Source organism: Camarhynchus parvulus, chromosome 6, assembly GCF_901933205.1.
Source record: "Camarhynchus parvulus chromosome 6, STF_HiC, whole genome shotgun sequence".
Taxonomy (NCBI): domain Eukaryota; kingdom Metazoa; phylum Chordata; class Aves; order Passeriformes; family Thraupidae; genus Camarhynchus; species Camarhynchus parvulus.
In genome coordinates, this window is record NC_044576.1 from 3,008,669 (window position 1) to 3,026,759 (window position 18,091).

General features: G+C 52.9%; 1 protein-coding gene across 1 annotated transcript; it reads left to right on the forward strand.

Annotated features, from left to right (window-relative positions):
- The first annotated feature begins 524 nt into the window (after window positions 1–524).
- On the forward strand, window positions 525–17,756 carry DNAJB12 (DnaJ heat shock protein family (Hsp40) member B12). Its single transcript, XM_030951595.1, is given in 9 exon segments — window positions 525–687; window positions 4,416–4,590; window positions 5,421–5,524; window positions 5,527–5,565; window positions 8,707–8,892; window positions 10,230–10,309; window positions 10,935–11,044; window positions 13,687–13,859; window positions 14,710–17,756. Coding segments are annotated over 9 exon segments (1,122 nt in total). The 5' UTR covers window positions 525–554; the 3' UTR covers window positions 14,832–17,756.
- Window positions 17,757–18,091: the final 335 nt, after the last annotated feature.

An 18,091-nucleotide genomic window follows, 5' to 3' on the forward strand; every position in this document is an offset into this window, starting at 1 on the left:
CCCCATTCTATAAGCCTAAAATTCTACTTTTTCACCTGTGACAAGTTAGCTATCATTCTACTCAAACCCTTGTGGCTTGTAACTCCTCACACAAAGTTGGTCATTGTTTCCATGGGCTAAAATCAAAGGCATAGGTGTTTTTGACTCCATGCCAAGGTCTCTGAGCCCCCTGCCAGGGTCTGGAATCACCCAGGGCAGCCAGAGGGATGTCCTGGGTTCCGACACCCGAGCAGCCTCATCCTCTTCAGGGTCCCCTCAGCCCGTCCCGGGCGCGGTCCCTGCAGCCAGGCCGTGTTCCAAGGGTAGAACTCCATGAGGAGGAGGCTCTAATAAGGAGTTGTTAATAACCCTCCGGGAGCAGGGTCCGGGGGTGCCCTCTGGCATCCCCTCCCCTGTTGGGGGCCGGCTGGAGCCCCCCGGGTCTCGCCCCCGGTGAATCCCCCCCGAGCCCCGGAGCCTCCGCTCGCCCGCCCGCCTGAGGGCAGGGCTCCGTGACGTCATCTGTCCGCGCCCGGCCCCGCCCCTCCGCCCCCCCCCGCCCGGCCGCCGCCGCCATGGAGTCGAACCGGGACGAGGCGGAGCGGTGCATTGGCATTGCGCTGGCCGCCATCAAAGCCAACCAGCCCGACAAGGCCCGCCGCTTCCTGGAGAAGGCGCAGCGCTTGTACCCCTCGCAGCGGGTCCGCGGTGAGCGCCGGGCCGGGGGCGCGGCGGGGGGCCCGGGGGAGCGCGGCCTGCGCGGCCGCCGCCGGGCCTGACCTCTCACCCTCACGGCGCCTGCGCGGTGCTCGCGGGGCACGCCGGGAAAGCGAGTTCATCGGGGGGCCCGGGGCGTGTCCGGGGGTCTGGGGCTGCGGGACCGGCCGGGACCGGGCACCGACGGGCCGGGACCGGACACCGACGGGCCGCGGCCTCTGTCTTTAGTGCCCCTAGTGAGGCGGGCTCTGGGAAGGGGGGCCGGCTCCGCGCTGCTGTGGGAGCCCTGAGGCGCGGGCACAGCACCCGCTGCAGCCGGAGCGGCGCTGAGGGGAGGGAAGGGGCTTGGCAAGGCGAGGGGAAAGTTGTCAGGGGGCTGTGAGAAGCCTTCTCCTCCTCCTATTCCTCCTTTCCTATTCCTCTACTTCTTTTCCTATTACACTTTTCCTGTTTATCTCCTCCTTATATTCCTCCTTTTCCTCTCCTATTCCTCCTCTCTTCCTATTCCTTTTCCCCTGTTTCTGTCCCTCTGCTCTTTCTGTTCTTTTCCTCCTCCTCCTCCTGTTCCTCTCCTCTTCCTGTTTTCCTCCTCCTCCTCCTCTTATTCCTGTTTTTCTCCTCCTCCCATTCCTCCCCTCCCTCTCCCGTTCCTCTCCTCCCTGTTCCTGCATTCCCCCTCGCGTTCCTTCTCTCCTCCTCTTCTCTTCCTCTTATCCGTCCTCTCCTCCTCATCCTTCTCCATTCCTCCTCCTCTCCTCTTGCTGTTCCTCCAGTTTCCATCATATTCCTGCTCTCCCTGCCCTGCTCCTGCTCTGTTTGCAGACAGACAGACAGACAGGCTGTGGCTGAGCCCACGCTCTCACACGTGTAACAAAACAAGACTCCTCCCCAAGACTTTGTGCCAGATTTTTGTTTGTTTCCATCATTTCCTGAAAGCTTTAATTCATATGGGAAGTGGTTTGTGCAAGCAGCCAAGCTCAGTTCTTTCCCTGCGTGTTCTTACATGGCAGAATATTGTGTAAAAAGCTGTGGATTTAATTTTTTTTTGCTTTGACCTCATCTGAGTTTGGATTCTTTGGCTGAGCTTTGCAGCTTGTTTGCCCCAAGGCTTCCTGTAATCCTGTTTTTGGTTGCACCAGGCCTCTTCCCTCTGCCTCAAACACAGTGTGTGCTGTGCTGTGGTTTCCCTCCCCTCCCTTTCCTCTGGAATTTATACTTTGGTGAAATTACTGGGTAGGAAAAGTGACTTCTGGAGGAAGGCAGAGCCAGCAGGGCAGGTTAATGTTAAACACAACATTTGTACTGATTTATGGCCAAACCCAACCAAGTTTCTCATCCAAGGACCCTTTGCTCCATGTCCTGCTGGCTCTGGATTGGGAAATGCTGCCAGAGATCCCCTGGTGGTCCCTGAGGAGCTCCTGGGGAATCTCTAAATCTCTTCCCCAGGAGTTCCCCAGGGTTTGGCAACACTCTGCAAACTCTGACCCTGGCTGGGCTTTTTGGGATCAGGGAAGGGTTTTGCAAGGGGATTGCAGCAGAAATCTCCTGTGTCAGGGCACGTTGGCTGAGACACACTCACACTCTGGTCACCTTTCAGGGGCAGTTGGGCAAAATTTATGGGAAGTTGGGCAAATGTTGGCTACCAAGGGAGGAAAAGTGCCCCATGGAGGAGCTGAGTTGGCAGAACTGAAGCCTAATTCTGCACTCTCTGAATTTGTGCTGTGCTGGGGCTGCACAGAGGGTGCAGAGAGCAGCAGGTTTGGGGCTGTACAGCAAAATGGGACTGAGCTGGGGCCAGCTGTGGGTTTCTGTGCTTGGCTTTGGGAAATGCACTCTGGGCAGCAGAGACAGGGGGATTCTGCCCCTGTGCTCAGGTGAGACCCCACCTGCAGAGCTGGCCCAGCACAGGAGGGACCTGGAGCTGCTGCAGAGAGCCCAGGGCAGGCACCAGCATGGGCAGAGGGATGGAGCAGCTCTGCTGGGAGAGCTGGGGCTGTGGGAAGGGTGTGTGGAGACCTCACAGCTCCTTCCAGGGCCTGAAGGGGCTGCAAGAAAATTTGGGAGGGATTTCATCAGGAACTGGAGTGGCAGGACAAGGGGAATGGCTTCCCCCAGCCAGAGGGCAGGGCTGGATGGGATACTGGGAATTAGGAATTGTTCCCTGGCAGGGTGGGCAGGCCCTGGCACAGCTGGGGCTGCCCTGGATCCCTGGCAGTGCCCAAGGCCAGGCTGGATGGGATTGGAGCAGCCTGGGACAGTGGGAGGTGTCCCTGCCATGGCAGGGGTGGGAATGGATGGGCTTTGAGATCTCTTCCCACCCAAACTGTTCTGGGATCAGAATCTCTTGGAAAGCTGTAGGGAATGAAGGCCAAAGCAGCAGGAAGGGGGTAGGTGGGGGAACAGCCTTGTGAAGGGAAATGTAAAATCACCTGGCAGATTGCTCCAGGTTGGGAAGGAGCAAAACCAAAGATTGTCATTCAGTGAACACTGAAGCATTGGAAATATGAGTGAGGGAAAAATTTACTTTTCTAAAATAAATTAATTTTAAATCTGTGAAGCCCCCAAGCCCAAAAGCTCATCCAGTTGCTGCTCCTTAGCCCACTGTCCTTTTCATCCCTCATCCTCTATTGGCTTTTGGATGCCTGAGTGGATTTTTCTGCCCCCTCTGAGCACTGGGCCCAGATAGGATATCTTGGCTCATCTCTTGGCCTGCCAGTGTTGTTTGCACTTGCCTAAAGAAGGTGATAGCCCATAGTGCAAGGTCTGTGCTGTGCAATCCATGGGAGGAGGTGGAACGTCCTTCCCAGCTCTGGGCTCTGGATGAAGGACTGCAAGCTCAGGACACTGGGGCTGTGTAAATATCCCTGGCTGGGTTTCACTGTAGCATGTGTGCCTGTTCTTTTGAGTGGGGGTGAGGAAATCAGTCTGATGTTGGTTCAAAAAGCAGTTTGGAAAGATGGTGCTGTGCAGCTGCACGATGGAAGGGTGCTTGGAGCCTCCCTCCATTGTGTCACCTGGGTGGTTAGGCCAGGCCTGCAGGTTGGAGAGGATGGAAAGCAGTGCCTGAGCCCTGCAAGGAGGAGGAGAAAAGTGAATTTGTCCCCCCAGTAGCTGAGAGGCAGGATGGGTTTCACAGCTGCTCCCAGTCCCTGGGCAGCACAAAGCACCCGTGTGAGGAGCTGGCAGCCAGCAGTGCTGCAGCTCTGTCCCCAAAAGGGGAGTGTCCCCAGGGGATTGGCAGCCCACAGAATTGTTTTCTAAGCTCTCCAAAGATATGGCATCATCACATCACTTCCCCAGCACTGTGAGCTCTGAAAAGCAGGAGATAAAGAAAAATAATAGACTTTATCAGGAGCTGGAGGACAAATTTGGACATGCTTTGCTGTAGAGGAGAGATGGAAGGGAAAAAAGGACAGGGATACACTGCTTTGCTGATCTGCTGTGGCTCCTGGGCTGTCTGGGTGGGTGATCCTGGGGTTTTTGTGGAGGCTGTGTGTGTTGGGAGCAGCAGAACATCTTCAGGAGTGGCCCTCACACCTGGGTGAGAAGCAACAGGAGCTGAGAGATTACATGGCAGGAAAGGTGAGGCTCTTCCTGGGGAAGGCTGGGGAGGCCTTGGGAAGGTGGCAGAGATGAAGAGGAATCTCTTCATGGGAGAGCTGGAAGGGCAGGCAGAGCTTGGTGCTTTGTTCTCAGTGTTTTTGTTTCTCTCGTTTCAGTTCTGCTTGAGTCACTCAGCAAGAACGAGCAGTCAGCCAATGGCCAGTCCCAGCCCAGGGAATCCACAAACCCTCAGTTCAGGAAAATGAGTGGAGATTTCCCATCAGCCAACGGAGAGGCTGGGGGGAGGGCCCCCAAGGGCTACACTCAGGACCAGCTGGATGCAGTGAAGAGGTTTGTGCACAGCTCTCTGGGGCATTTGTTTGACTTTATCACATGGTACCCGTCTGCTTTTCACAGTACTTTAAAGATTTCAGCTGTGAACCATTTGGAGTAGTGTTAAGAGCATGCCCAGGAGGATTTATAGCTCCAGCAACCCTGGTGGGCAGCTGGCTTGGGTCTGCTCTTTTTCCAAACCCTGTTCCAGGCTTCCCTTTATTCCTTTGTCCCATTTGCCCATCCTGGAAGCTGAAGGACTGAACTGCAGGTGCAGTCACTTGGTAAACTTTGTTTAAGGTTATGGGCATGGCCTGAATTGTACAAGAACCACTTCAAGGGACTTGCAGGAATGTTTGTTACATCATCCACTTCTCCAAAAACCCAGCCTGCTGGATTCTGTCATGTGAACAGCAGAAGCCTTGGCTGGGCTGAGTGTGCCCAGGCAGGATGGGCTGCACACCCTGGGCTGCTCTCTCCTTCCTTCTCTGCAATTCAGCTGATGCAAGTTTTACATCTGAGGAGAGAGTGAGGTGGGGAGGGAAAGGCCAATATCCTTCAGGTGCTGCGGTCCTTCCCAAACAGCCTCCAACCCATTGACATGATGAATGTGAAGTTTATTTGCCAGTCACATTCCTGTGTGGGTCTGAGGGGAGGCCCTTCCTCCTGCACTGGCCCGACTCGTTCTGTGCTGGGTCACCCTCTGAGAGCAGGGGCTGAGTAATGCACAGATCCCTGAGCAACACCCTGAAACTGTGCTGCCTGAAGAGTCTCAGAGCTGACAGGTATTCAAGACAAAGAGGTTTTTACTCCTGGAACTCAGTGTTTGCTCCCCTCTCCCCTGGCAGGGTAAAGCAGTGCAAAGATTACTATGAAATTCTGGGAGTCAACAGAGAAGCTTCTGATGAGGATCTGAAAAAGGCCTACAGGAAACTGGCCCTGAAGTTCCACCCGACAAGAACCATGCACCAGGGGCCACAGAGGCATTCAAAGGTAAAGCCAGCTCCACATTTGTGGTTTGCCCCCAACTCTCACTGAGGGAACCCTTAAAAACAGCCCCACGAGTCAGGCAGAGTGACATAAAGCTGCTGTTTGTGAAGCTGCCTCCCTTCAGAGCTGGTCGTGTCATGACCAAAGTATGAGCTTAAAATAATAAACACAGCTTGGCAAGGTAGGACTCACCTCTGTTGACTGGGTTAAAGAGAAGCCTTCCTTCTCTTTCTCCCAGCAGCCCTTCCCTTCCCTGTGTGTTGCTCCAAGCTCCTGCCTCGCTGCTCAGAAGGGAATTCTGTCAGGAATTCCCAGTTACACCAGAGGCAGAGTCAGGGCTCACAAACCCCTCCAGGAAACACCCAACCATTCGTGGATGGAACTGGTGGATAGAAATCCTAAGTGGAAGTTTCTAGGGTGGAACTGCAGCAGCCATACAAGTGAGCCCAGCCAGAACTCAAAAAAAGGAGCTCTGGTTCTGCCTCAAAGAGTCCAGTTCTCAGAGCCTCTCTATAAATGCAGCAGGGATGTTTCCTGGGTAATAAGACACCTTAAGATTGGAGAAATTCTCCAAGAGAGATGCTATGGCTTGGAACATATAATCCCATTTTCCCCTGCAAGCCGTGGAAGTTTGATTATTGTCATTGAGCTAAACACAGAACTCCTTGGTGCCAGTTGTACAGCACTGGTTTGGAAGCCATTAAAATAATCTGATTCTGGCCACTTTTTAGAAGGAAATTCTTTACTCAAGACAGTGCTGAGGCCCTGGCACAGATTGCCCAGAGAAGCTGTGGCTGTCCCTGGATTCCCTGGAAGTTTTCTAGGCCAGGTTGGACAGAGTTTGGAGCAACCTGGGATATTGGAAGGTGTCTCTGTCCAAGGCACCTTCCACCCCAAAGCAGCCAGATTTTGGGAGTGAAATGCATGAGCCCTTTGCTGGAGCAGGGAGCAGGGCTGGCCTGATGTCAGTGCACTGGTACAGTATTCAGGTGAGCTCCTCACAGACGCAAATTCAGCAGTAAAAGTCTTGGGTAAGGTTTGTTCAAGCCTTTTAAGACTTAAATCCTTCCCTGATAAGAGTTAGCAAATAGTGACTGACCCCCAGCTACCTGGGAGAGCCCATGCTGGTGTGGGGGCAGATGAAAGGGCATCTGCACACAGCTATCAGCTGTGCCTGTGCAGTGCTGCTGCTGCACAGCTCATCCTTGGATCCCTCAGTGGCCAAAGGCAGGTTTCCTCACCTGTAATCTTGAATAATGATGTTTGCCCAAGGCTTTGGCAGGAGTTACGTGCCAGAAGTGGAGCGTTAAGCAAAGTGCCCTTTATCCCCCAGCGCGGGGTTATCTCCTCCAGGCCTTGCCTCCATGGCTTCCTGTCCTTCAGCCTCTGAGCTGAGCTGAAGTCCAGCTGCTTGGTTGCAGAGGGTGAAGGGGGAAACGTGCCCTGCTGTGAGGATATGAGTTAATTTTTCCTTATGTTGATGGATTAGCTGAAGTCTTGGCATTCGCCTTCCCAGTGACCGCTGATAAGGTGCTGAGCCCGTGCCTCAGTGTACAGTTCCAGCTGGCTGCAGGCTGCCTCGTGGCAGATCTGCATCACTGCCTGTCTGCTCCTGGAAAAAGCCTTGAGCCTGGCTACTTGGAGCTAAAATCCTGCCTTGGAATGAGGCATTTCTTGGGCTTTGTCAGCACAAAGTCAGACAGTGAAGAAACCCTGAACCGCTCTGTTGTCGTTGCTTCCCTTGTTCTTCCCAGCTGGGTGGTTGATGCACTCTGACTCATTTTTTGTCCAGCAGCTTCCCTGCCTGGCTCTAGAAATGTTTGCTCTGGGTGCACTAATTATAACCAAGAAGGAGAAGGAGTGTATTGACATTACATCCTCTGCCCTCCAAATCTCCACTCCAAGAAGAAACCGTACACCTCCATCTGGCCATGGGGAAATGCTGAATCTTGGAGCTGATCTCCTCCAAATGGGCACATTATCCCCCTTTTCTCCCTTTTCCATCCCTTCTGCCCCTGCCTTTTACACACCAGGCACCTGCTGCCATGGGCATTTTGGGTCCTTATGACACAGGGAGGCCTGGGGGGGCTGGGTACAGAGGAAAGCTGGAATGTGTGGAAAGGTGAGTACAGGAACAGGAGGGAGGAAGGCAGACATTCTGGGAAAAGGGCTCAAACTGCTGAGGCTGGAAGGAGAGGGAGCCAGGGACCTGGCAGGGTTTTAGTTCCAGTACATTTCCAGCCTCACAGGCACTGGTTAACAGTCCTTGTAATTATGCACCTTGCATGTGGCATCTGCAAGTGCTGAAACTCTTAGCTGATGGATGCAACTTCTGGCTAATGTTTCCTTAGCAGCTTTTATGGAAAGTTTTAAAGTCCCTTTCAGGGATTTAGCCCATATTTAAATTCTGTGCTGTGACGGTGTTCACAGGGGTCTTAGGATGAGGGAAGAGATGGAGATCTGACTTTGTATTTCAGAAGGCTTGATTTATCATTTTATGATATATATTACATTAAAACTATGCTAAAAGAATAGAAGAAAAGGTTTCATCTCAGAAAGGCTAGCTAAGAATAGAAAAGGAAAGAATGATAACAAAGGCAGCTGTCTCAGACTCTCTGTCTGAGCCAACTGGGCTGTGATTGGTCATTAATTATAAACATCTAAGATGGGCCAATCAAAGATCTACTTGTTGCATTCTACAGCAGCAGATAACTATTGTTTACATTTTGTTCCTGAGGCTTCTTAGCTTCTCAGGAGGAAAAAATCTTAAGGAAAGGATTTTCATGAAAAGATGTCTGCGACACTTTGCAGTTCTAGTTGTAGGCTCTGACAATAAATTCCCTTAGTGCCACTTTTGAATAAAATTTGTCAACTAAAATTTGATTTCCCTACACAGCTGAAGGCTTTCTCTGGGGACATGCACCAAACCTTTACCATTTGAATGAATTAAGGAATTTTCCCCTGAGTGTGGTTTCCTCCTGCCTGGATTTGCCCGAGCCGCGTGCCAGGTGCCCATTGCAGAGACGTGGGGGCAGCCGAGCCTCTCGCTTTGCACGAAGAGAAAGGCAAATGCTGGCACTGTGCAGGGCTGCAGGTGGGAGGAAGGAGCTGATGGAGCTGATTGCTCCTCGCTGTGTTCCGCAGCCATCGGGAACGCGTACGCCGTGCTGAGCAGCCCCGAGAAGAGGAAGCAGTACGACCAGTTCGGGGACGAGAAGCTCAGCGCCGCCCGCCACGGCCACAGCCACGCCGACTTCCACCGCGGCTTCGAGGCCGACATCTCCCCCGAGGACCTCTTCAACATGTTCTTCGGGGGTGGCTTCCCTTCCAGTAAGCACCTTCAGTCTGCATTTCTCCTCCTTTTGGTGCAGCTGGGGTTCTTGAGGCCGCGCTGGGTTTGGTGAGGGGGAGTTCTCCCTCACGTGTGGCCTCGAGTTTCTTGAATGGTTCATCTTTGGAGAGCTCAGCAGCCATCAGAGCTGGACTTCTTCCCAGCCTCAGGTGGTTGTTTGCATGCTGGCAACATCAGCTGCTGTTATGTTGGGTTGAATGCTAGAACAAAAAGGGACTTGTTTTAAGGGTTGTTGTGAAAATAATCCTGTTTTGAGGAAGGCTTTTCTGCCTGGTGATTATGGAATTTAAATCTTCTTATCAGAGCAAACTGTGGTAACACCTGGGCCTTGTTCTTGATCTCTGTCTGCTCCACCACGCAGCTAGAACAGGTTCTCCAAGATCAGTGGCCACTTCCTTCTCTTCCCTGTGCCCCATAAAAAAAGGAAAATAATATTTCTACAGCATAATTTAGACCTTGTGAATTGAAAAATAAATCCGCGTCCTGTCTGTTCACAGTGCTGCTCATGGCTTGGGGAGCAGGAAAGAATCTGTTCCTTTACTCGCTCAAAAGACACAGATTCCATGTCAGGAGCAGGGTATTTTGGAAGACTCCTTTGTATTTGTTCCACTCATATCTCACTGGAAGTGGACACAGGGCTTCTTGACCTCTGTGGACCAACTTGAAAAAAAATTTGTTTCAGTTAAGAAAATTCAGTCTGGTAGCTGTTTCCTGTCTGCAACCTGAGCACTGACACCCCAACACCAGTGGCTCAAAAGCATCTGGAAGCTTTTTGCAGCATTTGTGCTCTGCCTGGCAGAGAGGCCAAGAAGCTGCTCCTGCAAAAACAGCATGTTGCTATTTCAGCTCAGTCTCTTTTTCCCTTTCCTCGCTGTCCCGGGAGAATTGAGGGCTGCTCTCTCAGCCTGGAAACCTTTGCAGCTGTAGCTTTGACATTTAAAACAAGAAATGGAAGAGCTTTGTTGGCAGGGTGGGAAAAAGCCCAGAATTATTTCTGTTTGTAACTGGTTTTAATCTATTCCATCAGAAGGGAGAAGGCCTGTGCAGGCTGTTCTCTCTCTGTAGCTGACCCCGCTTTGGGCAGGAGGTTGAACTTCCTGAGGTCACTTCCAAGCTGAGTTTTCATACAATCCTGCAGAATGTTACAGAAGGAGCTCTGTGCCCAGTCTGCACTCAAACCAGCTCAGGAATATCCTGTTTCAGCCTGTAAGCAGGTGAAACATGGATCATGGCCACCTCTTGTGGTCCCTCCCTGGCCAGCCAGCAGCACCCTCCACACTGTGACTTTGGAGTAAGAGTTTTCTTCTCCCTGCAGGCAATGTGCACGTGTACAGCAATGGCAGGATGAGGTACACCTACCACCAGAGGCAGGACAGGAGGGAGCACCAGGGGGATGTAAGTGGAAAACACCTGGGGTCTGGGGGGCTGGAGGTTTTCCCAGCACAGCACTGGGAGCTGGTTCCTGGGCCTGGCTTGTGCAACAGTCCTGCTTGTTGCCACCCTCCCAAACAGAAAGCTGGAGTCAGGGTTATTACGGCTGTTGTCTGGGCAGAGCCAATTTTATTGTAAAAAAACAAACAGGAACTTCCTGAATGTTTTTATCTCAAGCTTGAAGGTGGAACTGAAGGGAGCTCGGGAGGTGAGGGAGAGGGGGAATTACCTTCATCTGTCCAGCACTGAAAAGGGGAGAAAGCCACCCATAAAACCACTCCTGCTCATTGCTTTGCTCTAGAAAAACGAGCTGTGGGCATGAGGCTTTTGGAATTCCCTGCCAGGGCTCCTCCTGGCAGTGCCCTCTGCCCATTGTCACATCCAGAGAAGGGCCAGGGGTTTGGACCTTCAGAGTCACACTGTCCTATGGGCTGGTGGGTTCCCCCCAGCTAGTTTGGGTTACTCCCTGTGAAAAGCAGGAGAGAGGAGGTTGTGTTGGAGCGCTGGGAGGGAAGGAGGAAGGGAGGTGCCATGGGATCCTTGTCCAGCTGTGTGGGTGGCACTGCACTGTGTGTTTCTGTTCCCTCAGGGAGGCCTGGGGCTGTTTGTCCAGCTGATGCCCATCCTCATCCTGATCATCGTGTCAGCTCTCAGCCAGATGATGGTCTCCAGCCCACCCTACAGTTTGAGCCACAGGCTGTTCGTACCCATTCCTCTAAACCTTACCCACATGGGGAGGGGGTGGGCTCAGGGGGGGTGTGGTGGAGCAGGGATCTTGCCTCTGTTCTTCCTTTGGGTTTTTTTGCTTTATCTCCTGACCCCATGGCTCCTGCTGCCAGTGAAGTCTTTGGTTCTCACACAGGTGTGAGATGCAAGGTGCAGGGAGAGTTGGAGGGTGCTCACTGCCCTGATGGAGAGAGTTCCCTGCCAGGGACCTTCTGCAGTCCATACCCACAGCTGTGTCTGTCATGGAAAGGGATAAAATGGTTTTGGGAGGCTGCAGCCCAGCACTGAAATCCCATATGGAACAAATTGAGGTGCAGAGTGTGCAAAACAAAAGCCATGTTCTCCATGAAAGCCTTAGCACAACGCAGCAGAGGGAGAGGATAAGGAATAAAAGTCATTCCCAGAGAAATCCCCTGTTTCTGAACTCTCATCTTGCCATGAAATAGCTTTGGCCAGACATTGAGGATGTGAAAGTGAAACTGCTCTGTTCTAGATCCCGTGGAAATGCCCCCATCTGCTCCCTCTGGTGACTAATGGAACGTGTCCTCATTCTTAGTCACTGTGCAGTGCTCACAAAGAGTGGGGAAACAGGCTTGGTTTCTGTCTGCTTGCATCATTCCTGGCAAAGGCTTGGTGCATGTTCAGTGTGAGCTCTTATGTGCATTTAGAGAGGGCAGACCTGGTTGCAGCCTGGTGTTCCTGCCTGTTTTCACCGGTAGCAATGTTGGCCATTGATCACAGAATCCCAGAAAGCTTTGGATTGGAAGGAACATTAAAATTACCTTGTTCCACCTTCTGCCATGGCCATGGACACTTCCCACTAGACCAGGCTGCTCCAAGCCCCATCTAACCTGGCCTTGAACGATTCGAGGGGAAGGGCATGATGTTAAATACTATAAAACCCAGCTTAGCTTTCAGATTCAGAGCAAAGACTGTGGCATTGGTGCTTGGGACCAAAAGATGGGATGGTTTTGGCACAGTTAAGGGTTATTCTGAGAGGGTGAAGGCTGTTGAGCTGTGATTTCCACAGGTGGCATTAGCATTGTAAAACTAAACATTGTACCCATGCACCAGTTTGGTTTGTGCTGGTGAAGAGTCTGTGGGGTGAGAAGACATTCAAGGGAAGGAGCATTTAAATGGGCAGGGATTTGCTTCCAGCCTTGCCAGCTGCCAGAGGAAGCCATCCCTGAGCCCCAGATGTTTCTCTGCTGCCCCATTCCCTGTTCCCTGTGCTGTCCCTGTCTCTGCACACTCAGGTGGCTGCAAGCAGCCCGATTGCCAAGGCTGGATTTGGACAGGGGTGGGAAGTGAGCTCCTGCAGCCCTGCCAGAGGCTTCCCAAGCAGGCAGGGTGTTTGAGCTGGTTTGAGGTGCTGCAGGGCCGGCAGGAGGAGCTGCTGCACCACTCCCTGGGAAGGGAAAGCTGTGCCTCAGCTCAGGAGCAGGGGAGCAGAAGCTTTGAACCCACAGATTTAAATGCCACTCCTCCATAGTGAAGGTGTCACTGAGGAGGGCAGAGTCCTAAGGAACCACTGGTACCTTTGTAAATCTCTTCCAGAAAGGATCTTCCTGCTGGAAGAGCTGCCTGGCTGTGGGCCTGATTGTTACTGCTCAGTAACACCTCATGGAATTGGCCTGACTTAATTGCATGTCTGACTGCAGGTGACAGGTTTCTTGTGCCCTGATTTTCATGCTTCACACCCCAGTGTGCTGCTGCAGCCCTGCCATTTCCAGTCCTTCTCCTGTGAGGGCACACTCTGTAGTCCATCTTTATCCAGGAGAGGAATATGAGCTCAGGGAGAGCTCAGGGCTCTGTCTCGACAGAGAAAATAGTGAACTTGGCTTTTTCCAGGCTGCACCTCTGCCTTGAGAAATCCCAGCAGAGCTCTGTGCTCCTGTTCATTCCATTCAGTTACCGAGCACTGGGCCTTGGTGAAACGTGCAGGAGCCCTGGGATCCCACCTGTATCCTCTGAAAACAGACTGAAGGCTGGGCTGGATGAGTTCATGTTTATAGCTGGCTCAGGAATCAGGCTGGCTCTCAGTGCAGCAGCAGCAGCTGGTATTTATCACAGGGAACTTTGGGCACGGCTCCAGGTGGAGCCGTTGTGGCAAATCCAGCGTTTGGGCCCAGCTCCTGTGTTACAGCTCACACACACGCCCTAGGGAGGGTCTCTAGGTTTGCTGGGCTGTCAGGGGAAGCAAGAGCAGGGCTTTGTCTGAAATGCAAATCCACAGGGCCAGGGGAGGAAGAGATTTCCTTCTGGAAAGTGCTTTTGATGCAGGCCAGGGCACAGAGTGGGTCCCACCTTGCGGATGGAGGAAATCACAGATTTAATAATTGAATGAAAAGTCCAGGGAACATTTTATTTTAATTAATGGGCAATGTATCTTGGAGTTATGTGTGTATTCAGAGCTCTGCCCACCTTGCTGGAGGCCTGGCAGCTTCTCTCTCCCTGTGTTGGATTGGTTTCCACCAGAAATGCTGCTCCTTTCCACCCTCCATGCCAGTGGCTGGACCGGGGAGAGGGATGTTTCCTGCTGTTTGGAATCACATCACCCGAGCTGGGGGCTTTGCTGTGCCCATGTAACTGTTGTGCTCTTGTCCCTGCACCAGGTCTGTGGGTCACACACACAGGAGGGTCACAGAGCACTTGAAAGTCCCCTACTACGTGTCCGAGAGCTTTGCTGAGGAGTACACGGGCACGAACCTGAAGAACGTGGAGCGGAGCGTGGAGGACGACTACATAGCAAACCTTAGGAACAACTGCTGGAGAGAGAAGCAGCAGAGTGAGTAGTGAGGGGTCAGCAGCTGCTCCATGGGCTGGCTTTGGAATGTCTTTGACTGAGGACTAAGTCGTGCTGAAGTTATACTTTAACACGGTGCCAGCACATTTCCTGTGTCGTTGGCTTTGTTTTTTCCAGTCCGTGACTTCATGACAGGCCTGGTATGTGGGGGTTTTTTGTTTTGTTTTGCTTTTTAATGCTGCTGCAGAACTGGTCAGACAGGAGCTGTGCCCCAGAGGTTCCCCTGCCGTGTCAGCAGGATACCTCCGATTTCCAGTGGAGGGGGAAGGTAGAACCTCTGGGATCCCTGCTAGCCCTGTGTCATATTTCAGCTGGTCAAGGACAGTGCTGGAAAGTCTGCTGCCCATGGTGTCCCACATCCCACCCCTGCTCCCAGGGGGCTGCCCAGGCACATGATCCAGCCAGACATCCTGGCAGCAGAGGGTGGTGAGGGCAGCGAGTCCAGAGGCAACCTGTGTGCTCTGGCTGCTGTGGTGGTCACGGCTCTTGGAGCACTGGCTGGGATAGGATTCCAGCTCAGGAATGCCAGAGGGGCTATGATCATCCCTGGGCGGTGCCAAACTCACAGAGCCCTGCTGGGGTAACCTTTGTGTGGGCTGCCCATGCACGTCCTGGGACTGGAGCTGGGTTCCCTTGGCTTTTCCCAGGATGGATGAGCTGTCAGCAGCTCTTACGCCCATCCTGTCCCGAAGGGTGCGGGGCATTTCCTCATCCTCATCCTTTGCTCCACCTTGGACAGCTGGAGGTGCCTCCTGTTCCCAGCAGAGGCAGTGGGGGAGCAGGGGAGTCTCTTCCAGAGGGCATTCCTGACCCTGAGCTTTTCCCTTTGCAGAGGAAGGCTTGTTGTACCGGGCACGCTACTTCGGGGACTCGGACCTGTACCAGCGGGCACAGAAGATGGGCACCCCCAGCTGTAGCAGACTGTCAGATGTCCAGGCCTCCCTGCACGGATAGTGCCAGCCCAAGTACGAGCTGGGAGCAGGGAACCCCGGTGCTTTGGTCACTGAAAGCCCTGAGTGAGACACAGCCCTCCAGGAGTGTCCTCGGGTGACACACGCAGCCTCCCCTCCGACGGCGCTCCCGCGTTAATCAGGAATTGATTGGGTTTCGTTTGCATGTCGGCACCCCCGGCTCTCTCCAGGCTCCCTCTTTTCTCTGGCCTCTAGGAGCAGGGCAGAATCCCTTGGTGAGGTTGGGAATTTCTTAGGCTCTGTGGCATCCAGCCCCCACATTTTAATGAGCCCTCGGTTTTGGTTGCTTTGTTGTCTGTTTTGCTGGGAAAGCTGTTAGCCCTGGCACGTGACAGGGAATGGAGTCCCACCCAACAGATGTTCCTTGTCCCCCCCTCCTGTTGCCTTCCCATTCAAGGAGAACAAAGCAAATGTTCCCAGCAGGTTGTAGAAGTAACTTACTGGGTTAAACTGGCAATCAAAGTAAGAGCAGCTGGGGGGGAGGTCTGGAAGATTTGGGGGTTGGAGAGCTTGGATTAAGGAGAGCCCGGATAACACATGTGAGATCAGATGTGCTGGGAGAACTGCACCAAAATAACGAAAAAGAAAATTGCCACAGGGTTTGGAGTCCTTTTTCTGCATAAATTTTTGGGCTGATTTCACCTACCAGGCACTGCTGGGCTGCCTGTGAAATGTGCAGATCCCCAAAATTATCTGAGCACAGGATTTCTGTAGAAGAACTCCTGGGTGAAGCTTGTTCCAGGTGTTGTATGGACACCGTTCTGGCTCACAGGGACTCCTTGAGGATGCTGGCTGCTGAGCTGCTTGATTTGCACTTTTGGGGGTTGTTTTCCTCAGCATCTGAAAGTTTGGCCTTTAAAGCAGATCCTCTGGGGCACGTTGGGCTTTTCCTTGGGTGTATCCTGGTTTTGGATCCGTTCCTACCTTGATCCTCCCGCTCTCTCCTTTGGATGACTGCGCCTCTTCTGGTGTTAATTACCTGCTTTTCTTTAATTCCCTGCCTGCACCCGTGGTCTGGAAAGAGCCTGGAAAAGCTGCTGCCTGTGCTGTGGGGTGGGGAAGCAAGGGGGAGTCCGAGATTGGCCTCAGACTGACACCGCTGCCGCTTTTGTTCCCAGAGCGTCCAAACGCCCGAAGACTTTTGGGGAAGCGCACTGAGCCGAGGTGACAGACTTTGCTCTTTAAAAAGAATCAAACCTTATCTTAAACATGGAATTGGAGAATTAGCAACGCACAACTGCCCCTCTTTCTTCTCTCTGCCTCTCTCTGACGATGGCAGGCGGCGCTTGGGACAGGAAATCCAGCTCTCTGTCTTCCTCCTCCCCTCCCAACACTGCTGGCGTGCTCCCACGATCCCACAAGGATCCCACAGCCCCTCAAACAGACACACAGAGTGTAAAATAACCCAAACTAACTGCAGAAACCTGAAGCAGAAGGAGACCCTTCACGGCTGCCAATGGAGAGAGAAGTGGGATTTTGTTGATAAAAGAAGACACTAAAGAAAAAGAAAAGAAAATATAATCTATTTAGCATTAATTTATAGCTGTATATATGTTGTACTTTTAAACTATGCAGGGGTTGGATGATTAAATTATTTTGGTTTCTGCCCATTTTGGGGAGCAGGGCAGCAGGAAGCCTCTTCCCAGCGGGTCTCTGTCCACAGCACTTTCTTGCCTGGAAAACAGGAACCCCTTTGCAGTTGCCATCCTTTGCTCCTGGGAGGACATTCTGTGGATGGGGACGTCCATACACCTGCCCTTGGGGCTCTGATCACACCAAACCCCAAAGGTGCAGGGCTCCCAGAGAAGGGGGGAGCCCGTGCAGAGCCGTGGATTTGCAGCGTCGGCGGAGCCGGGGGTCAGCTGAGCCGCTCGCCGGGGGAAGGATTGTCCTGGATGGATTTTGCTCGTCAGTCTTTGGTTGATTTGTGCGTGTAACTCCTTTTTCTGCCGAGTCTGCTGGAATTCTGCCTGGTAATCAGCGTGCTCCGTGCAGAGGGGGCTTTCCAACAGCCCTTTGTTGGGAGGTTTTGTGCTCGGGTTCCTCACCGCCCCAGGCTGGCCCTGCCCTCACGCCCCGCCTCGTGTTTCCTGCAGGACACCTGCGAAATGCCACGGATCCATAAGGAACAAAGCATTCTGTTGGAAGAAGTTCTGCTGGGGGAGATCAGGGGGTGTCTGATCTGCCCTGTGCCTGCCCCACCACGGGCAGGACCAGCGTGAGCTGCTCCAGGTGAGGAGCCATCTCTTGGAAGCAAAGCCAGCACGAGCAGAGCCACCTCCCATGGAATAAACTGGATTATTTAATTTTTTGGTTTTTTTTTTTGCTGCTCTGCAGCTCATTGGTGTCTAAAGACATTTCCAGTGCAAACCATCCCCTGGCACGGTCAGGGGAGTGAACTGGGAGCACAGCAGCTCCCGGGTGGGCTGGCAGAGGAGGTTTTATCCCGTTGTCCTTAGGAATCCATGCGCTCTGTCTTGGCTGTTTATTTATTTTGTGAAATCTCAGCCTCCCGTTGGCTGCAGGCCCTGTTATCCCACAGCCACCATGGCTTGGACCTGATTTTAAGGGGTTTTATTATTTCTTTTCTTTTTTAATGGTTCCTCCACCTTCAGAAGAGATCGGGTGGAGGTTCAGGATTGGAAATGGCGCTCGATAGAGGCACAGGGATGATGGGGACGGGGTTAAACCAAAATCCTGCTCACAGAAGGAGCTGGATGTGTTGCCCAGTGCCATTCCCTGCCTGGAGCCTGCCTGCCAAAACCTTCAGGTTATTTTTCCTGGTAGATACCCACGGATCACAAGGAGGGAGAAGGCATCAATCCCAGTGGATGCTCACAGAGGCTGTATCTGTCGATTTAGTTAATTATACAATTGTACATCTATAAATAAATGTTTATAATGTGAAAGGCTCTAGCTGGGTTGGTGTCCTGTGGATTCCCTGCTCCAGCCAGCTCTGGTTTTGGTGGTGGATGGAATTTGGGGTCTTTGCCATCCCAATGGCCCTGTGGGGGCTGCCCTGAGGTGCAGAGGGAAGGGCAGGGAGGGGATGGAGAGGAGGTGGTGCCCCTGGCACGGTGACAGTGAACAGCCAGCTTTGCTTCAGACCCATTCTGCTGGGGTGTTCCCAGAAGGGCCTTCCTCCCAATAGCCCCTCATTCTCACCCTAGGATGCCACCTGGCAGCATTATCCTGGTGTTGGAAGGAGCCCTGTGGGCACCATCCCCATCAGGTGGGTGGGCA